Below are 7,506 nucleotides of genomic sequence, written 5' to 3' on the forward strand. Positions count from 1 at the left end.
ACCGATCCATTTCTATTTGACCTTTTTTTTTCGAAGATTTACGAGAAAGTAGTCCATGAAAGAATGTATGATTACCTCCAGGAGTAGAATCTTCTGTGCGATACCCAACTTGGCTTTCGCAAAGGACTTTCTACGGATATGCACCAGCTATCTGGAATTCAATCCCCTTGGAAATCCGGAACTCAAATAGCCTTACTACCTTCAAGCGAGCAGTGAAGGGTCGTTACAGAAATACTGTTTGGATTTGAATATGCGGTCCTCCTCTTTTCGGTCTTTTCTTTTCTTTTTTTTTTTCTTTTCTATCTCTTCGTCACTCCCCTTTTTTCTCTTTTTTTTTCTTTTTTGATAAATCCAGTTGATTCGTTGTTTCTGTTAGTTGATTGTTTAATTATTCTTTAGTGAAGTTTCTGCCCTAGTCAAGCACTTTTGTGCTTTCCTGGCAGATTATGTACATGTAATTATGTGTTTTTTGTTTAAATATATATGATTGAATTGAATTGAAGAATTCCTGCGAACAAAACTCTAGCACAGCTTGCATCAAACAATAAGTGCGTAATTGGTAATTTGATGTGTGTGTGTAGACTTGTTCCTGTGTTTGCGTACGTTTGTGTTTTTGTGCTCCTCAATCTCATCCTGCTAAATAACTAAGAAGACTAATCCGCCATTCCATCATAAATTTACTATGAAAAAGTAGCATATAAACAGAATTGATGGAAATAAAACTAATTTATTGGGAAGATAACAAGATGAAAAGTTTGTGTAAAACGAAAAACTCAATGCATACCCGTACTAATGAACTTATTTTGGAAGAAATATAGCCTCTCAGGCGCATACAGGTTAAAGCACATAAAAAATAATTTTTATTGAAATAGAATAAAAGCGATAAAAATAGAAGAAAAAGTTCGGGATTTCCCAAAAGGAATTTAAAAACCCTTGTCCATCGTATCTGCCCCCATTAAAATACAACAACGAAAACAAACAGTCCGCACATGCAAAAGTAAACTACCCAAAGAAAAAGGATGAATGTTTGAGAGGTTTTTCACTCTCAGAAATCATATACCTCAGGTGGCTAGTACCAAGCATGGCAGAAGTGTGCCAAGCATAGCGGAACTGTGAGAACAGTACTAAGAGTGAATGATCTGTGCCAAGCATGACATAAGTATCCCAAGCATGGCAGATGTCTGCTAAGTCTGATACAAGATCGTGATTTCATAGCAATCTGGGAATGTACATTATACAATTAGGCTAGTGAGTTAAGTAATCAAAAATTAAAGAGCCATTTGAAACAGACGGACAGAAAATAAAATCAATGATCTAAATGTGAAACGGTCAAACATTACTGTCTATGCATAATTGACTGAAAATGAAGAGAAATAAAAATAAATAATTATACCAAACATAAAAGAAATGGGTACTGCTATATACAAATAATTAAATCCTAAACGATTGAAAATTAAAATGAGTGCTAAAGTTAAACCAAAAAGGACACAAATTACTGCCCATAGGAGTTGGGCTAGAGTTCCCTTCTAATCGTAAAACAAAATAAAAAATTGTCGCTAAATAGAATCTGTAAACCTTAATTGTTGATGCTTCCTGTAATTAGTATATTAAACACTAAATAATTATACATTACACATTCAGTTCATTTTCAATATCTTTCCAGTCACCTTGATTTTTATAGGTTTTTTTTTTGTCATTTGTTTGGAATTAATAAGATGAAAGCTATTTTCCTTGTAATAAGATTAGGGCGTTAACGTTATTTTGTGTTAGGGCGAGATGCACAAGATTTCGGAAAGAAACTTAATGACGCTTTAATTAAATACCAAAAATGAACGAATTGTACAGAAAACGTAATAATTGTAGGAAAAACTATAAAAATCACAAATATTAAGCCCAAGTAACATACAAGAAATTTATAAAAAAAAACTAAAATTGTTTGTATTAAATGTATTTAATATACTTCAGACCAGATAAGAAACTTCATTATTTTTGGACATTGACGAAGAATGAGACAGAAATTTATGGAGGAAAAAAGAATTTTCCTTGCCAATATTTTTTAACACATTTTTTTTATCAAACACGAAGATTTATCTATTCCAAATCAGACCAAATTATTTCTTCAAAATCACTGTTTTCATGCATTGAGTTCCTGGTAAATTCACTGTTCTCCCCCGATCCCTTCTGTGCGTTTTTTTTCTTGCTGTTCACTTCAACTCGACTCAACCTTCTTTTTTTTCCTCTTTTTATTTCTTGAGACAAGCTTGAGTCCTTCGGTTGGTGGGCTGTTGTACATTTTACAGACACAGGTTCTCTGATTTCCATATTCCTTGCAACCCTTGAGTCTAAAATTTCAGGAAGTAAGGATTCATTCCAGAAGGCTTCAAGCTTCGGAAATATTTTTTCCCAGTAGTCTTTCGATCGGTGAACTGTAATTATTTCCCAATCCTCAATAGAGTTATAAACTATTAAGTGGCGTACCATTTTATCCAGTATCCCGAGTTGGCCTTGTATCTGGGCGAAATACCTGTGATTTTTTTTAGCTGAAGACCTTCACTGGATAATTCAAGAAAAAATGCTTTAACTAAATTTTTTGACTGGGCCACATCATAAATGGTTTTGAACTCTGGTATATTATGCACCGTTTTTATCTCTATAGGTGTGCCATTAGGGAGCAGTCCATCTACAGATGCAGCAAGATACTGATACTGTGGATGCACACTGAGTCCTATTTGATCTCCCTTTACGACTTTTAAGTTGAATTTGTTTTCATATGCTTCTAGTGCCACTACTTCTAAATCTAAGCCCTTTTTCATTAGGGCAGAGCAGAATCTAGGTCCCAAGTTTCGAATTTGCTTAACAATTGGGGCAACTCTGGTGCTGTTTTTTCTGGTTGCAATTCTGTGGAAGTAACTACTAGTTATTCTCTTAGATCTTTCTTCAACCCAAGTGTCATTTTTGGATTGACCCTTGGTACTGTTGAACAAACAGCTTATACTGGCAAAATCCAATTTTAAATTCTCGTCAGTATATTTTTGTATAGCCAAATTCATTTCATCAGAAGTCATGTCTGGCTTATTGCAATTTGGTCCATAGTCACGATTACCAAAGTTATAGTTTCTATTTTTTAACTTAGCAACGTGTTTTCCTCCAAGAGCACTATAATAACTGGTCAAATTACGTTTAGATATTACACGGAGCTTAGCCGTTTTATTACAATATTTTTTTGTTACGCTAGAAGGACTAAGCCCAAAAATATTTTTCCAAGCTAATTGATGCCATTTTGGACCTGAATTATAAGCAAGACTTGCTCCATGAACTCTTGCATGATATGAACCTCGTTTAGACCGGCTTATTTGCTTTTCTCCGATGAATTTAGCAACAACTGACATGTAGCTTTCAGCTAAGTTTGTAGTTGCGTCATTTCGAAGCTGCTCTGCTTTTCGACACACAATATCGACCTCTGTCATAACATCTTCAAACACCTGCAGGGGAAAATTATTCCACCGATCTTCTATTTTACTATTCACGGCCAATTCAGCAATCTTAGGACAGCCAGAATCACATTTTGTGTGGTTTCCGAAAACATGGTACGGACCTCTTTTTAACAAGATTTTCAATTCTTCTGCTGTTCCATTATTTTCAGAATTTATTTTTATCGCGCCCCTTAAATTTTTTGTCAGTTGCTGTATAATTCCTCGGGGAAGACATTTTGTGTACAAACCTTTTTTATTTTTGCACAAATTATATAGATGGGCGGTATAGTTTTTTGTGACGTGATTTGCACATTCATGTTTCCGTATGTTGGAACCGTAGGAAACACTTTGTTTTAGCTTATAAAAAACACTGGAATCACCGTCACCGATAAACTCTAAAAACTGTAATCCGTGCATCTCCTCACTGGAACGAAAGCCTTCAACTAGAATATCTGTTTCCATGCTCCTTGAATTTCCGTTATAATTCAGAAAGCAGAAATGATCTTTGGGAATTACTTTGGCGTTTGCAGAAGAAAAACATATATAACAGTATTTATTTTTTATGCCAACATATAACAGTTTTTTCGAAAATGCATCTATGATAACTGCAACACATCCTTTGGCCGAATAATCGTGTCCTTTGCTACGCTTATTCCAGCCTCCATCACATATCACTTTTGTCCAGTATGAGTCCTCCTTATACCTATCATCATGAATGGCTGATTTTAAGGCCTCTCGTCCATTTTCTAGCAAAATTTCCGATAAACTATTCATCCAAGCATTACCAAGCTGCCTTTCCATACGGGAATAAACTATTCGTGACATTGGTTTCACTCCAAGCACCCCGAAGAATTCACACAGTGTAGAATACCCTCCTCCACTACCCATGGCTCCCCAAACAGCCTTCGAATTCAAGCAGCCTTTAAGACTTGATTTTTTTTCGGAAAAAGCAACCTGTGTCTGGTCCGTAAAACTTGAAATATATTCTTTTACGCTTGTTGCTGGACATTCTGGTTCACCTTTAATCCTCTTTTCCCAGTTACACTTATTACACTTAACTTTCAGTTCAGTTTTCAGGCCTTTCTTTTCTAATTGCTTTATAATCAATTTTCCGTGATCGCAACTGATTTTGTGTCTGAATGCTGAAATTACTTCAGCAAGGAAATACCTTAGATTCACAATGCAGTTTCCATCTGGAATTCCAGATAAGTCTATCTCAGTATTCGTATCGGGGCAATCAACACCGTAAGAACCACTACCGTTTCCCAATTTATTTGAATCGTCTATGAGAGGATTTGCTGAAAATTCTTCTGAAATTTTTGATCCATTTGACAAATTATCTTTATCTTGTTCTCCAAGCAGCACCTTTCTAAAAAAAATGAAAAGAACCATAGAAAAAAAAAACAGCGACCCGGCTCAATAGTAAACGAAAGTCTAAAAAACGAAATTTTGATACTAATAAATACGTCAAAAGAATCGGATTTTAATTAAATTTAGTCCTACCCATCAAAAGATAAGAGCCTGAGAAAATTTGTCTTATTTTGGAAAAAAGGGGGAAACACGCCCTAAAAGTCATAGAATTGTTTTGCCAGAAGACTGATCAAGGGTGTGTGTTTATTTGTTTTTTGTTTTCTTTTTCCCAGGGGTGATCGTATCGACCCATTGGTCCTAGGGTGTCGCAAGAGGGCTCATTTTAATGAAAATGAAAAGTTCCAGTGCCCTTTTTAAGCGACCAAAAATTGGAGGGCATCTAGGCCCCCTCCCACTTTCATTTTTTTCTCAAAGTCAACAGATCAAAATTTTGAGATAGCCATTTTCTTGAGCATAGTCAAAAAACATAATAAGATGTCTTTGGGGACGACTTACTCCCCCATAGTTCCCGGGGGAGGGGCTACAAGTTATAAACTTTGACCAGTGTTTACCTTGACCTGATGCCCACTCAATTGGACAATCTGTCTTGGCTTTTTCTACAATTGGCCATGACTTGACTTTTCCCATAACTATTCCTTTTAATTAAAAGTCAACGGTTGAGGGGTTTTGGCTGAGGGGGGGGGGGTAGAGGGGAGGGAGCTACGTTGAAGGATCTTTACTTAGAGGAATTTGTCACGGGGGAAAGAAATTCAATGAAGGGGCATAGAATTTTCTAGCATTATTAAAAAAAAACACTGAAAAAATAATAATGAAGAAGTTTTTCAACTGAAAGTAAGGAGCAGCATTAAAACTTAAAACGAACAGAAATTATTACGCATATGAGGGGTTCATCTCCTCCTAAATACCTCGCTCTTTCCTCTTTCCGCTAAAGTAATTTCAACTATATATTCTACGGACTTGGTGATTCTAGGGTCATTCTTAAAGAACCGGGAGAAAATTTAAGCTTTAGTGTAAAGAGCGAGGTATTGACGAAAGGGCAAACCCCCTCATATATGTAATACAAATATACAAAGTTCTAGGTGCTTTTATAAGTTACGAAAAATTGGAGGGCAACTAGACTTCCTCCCCCACCCCATTTTCTTCAAAATCGTCAGAACAAAAATATGAGAAAGCCATTTAGACAAAAAAAAGATATGCAAATTTCGTTGTGCGGTGAGCCAAATCAAAACATGCATTAATTTAAAAACGTTCAAAAATTACATAAAAAAAAAGGTTTTTTAACTTCAAGTAAGGAGCGACATTAAAACTTAAAACGAACAGAAATTATTCCGTATATGAAAGGGGTAGTCCCCTCCTCAACGCCTCGCTCTTTACGCTAAAGTTTCTTATTGTTTTAAAAAGTATAGTTGTGAGAAAGAGTCAAACTTTAGCGTAGAGAGCGGGACATTGAGGAGGGGACTACCCCCTTTCATAAACGGAATAATTTTTGTTCGTTTTAATGTCGCTCCTTACATGCAGTTAAAAAAAACTTGTTTTTTTATTTAATGGACAAGAGGGAATGAAACTTGTATATGTAATTTTTACTTACCGGTATTTTAAATTCAGCCACCTTTTGTTGATAATTTTCTTCCTCATAGCTCAAATGTCTTATTGACTTCAGTTGACAAGTCAACAGCTTTAATCAGAGACACAATGCCTTCTAGGCGTAATGTCTAAAATTGGATAAGAATCCCGCCTTTTTTTCTATTGGCTGATAAAGAACGCTATTAAGCCGGAAACAGGGGTAAAATAAGTAAAAAGTAAGCACATTTTGAAATTGTATTTTTCTGATTTTGCTTTCAAACTATTTATGATAGACATCAGAAATTTTCTGTAATGGTTGTAGATTATAAAATCTACATATGATCCAAAATTCTACCCTCTGGAGCCAACTTCATACCTTCTAGCAATAAAAATGTTGAAAATTAAAAATAATTTTTTGCACCGTTAAAAATAAAAATATAACAATTCTGCAACCAACATTTTTTTTTAAATACTGGCAGGATGAACTAAAAAAAAAATCTACTGTCATTTCCCATCCACTAAATTTTTATTCACCAAACCAAAATAACTTGATTTCTTTTTTTGCACAATAGGTAAAGCATATACAGAAAAAGTGAAACCAACATTTTTTTCCTTTTTAACTCGAGAGTCATCAAAAAAAAAATCAGTTCAAAATCACCTAAATCGCAGAAGTTATTCATGATTTTCTATCATAGGAGAAATAGCATTGGACACAAATTAAGACCATTAGCCTTAAAAGATGCGTATGCTACTCTTCGTTCTTTTGTTTCTAAGGACATTCATTAACCCGAATATTATGAATTCATATTTGGGGCCCGTTGTAAAAAAAAAAAACGAAAAAAGAAAAACATACAATTCATAGTTTAAAACAAAGTAATTGAAAAATGAGACAGAGAAAAAATTCTCAACTTATATCCGCTTATAGAGGTGCATTATAGAGAGTATGCATATATTTTGCAAAGTCAAGTCAAGTAGTTCAGAATTTTCTCAAGACAATCCACCGACAGGTACTTACAACAAGAATCAGAAGTCCAGACTATTTAGGTCAGGCATAAAGTGGCATAAAGCGGTAGTTGTAACCTACTCAAGATCTAACCAT

The 7,506-nt window shown here is 34.9% G+C and overlaps 1 protein-coding gene across 1 annotated transcript; it reads right to left on the reverse strand.

The window, feature by feature from the left end:
- Positions 1 to 273: 273 nt before the first annotated feature.
- On the reverse strand, positions 274 to 7,138 carry LOC136041259 (uncharacterized). Its single transcript, XM_065725874.1, has 2 exons — positions 6,433 to 7,138; positions 274 to 4,842 (listed from the first exon to the last, which is right to left on the reverse strand). The coding sequence occupies exons 1-2, from the start codon at positions 6,477 to 6,479 to the stop codon at positions 2,466 to 2,468; spliced, it is 2,424 nt and encodes an 807-aa protein (XP_065581946.1). The 5' UTR covers positions 6,480 to 7,138; the 3' UTR covers positions 274 to 2,465.
- Between the last annotated feature and the right edge of the window lie 368 nt (positions 7,139 to 7,506).

This window comes from Artemia franciscana, chromosome 2 (assembly GCF_032884065.1).
Source record: "Artemia franciscana chromosome 2, ASM3288406v1, whole genome shotgun sequence".
NCBI classification, from domain to species: Eukaryota; Metazoa; Arthropoda; class Branchiopoda; order Anostraca; family Artemiidae; genus Artemia; species Artemia franciscana.

Coding starts and splice junctions, on each gene's coding strand:
- LOC136041259 (XM_065725874.1), bottom strand. CDS start 6,479: ATGAGGAAGAAAATTATCAACAAAAGGTGGCTGAATTTAAAATACCG. Junction 4,843..6,432: donor TGGCTGAATTTAAAATACCG/GTAAGTAAAAAT, acceptor CATTTTTTTTAG/AAAGGTGCTGCTTGGAGAAC.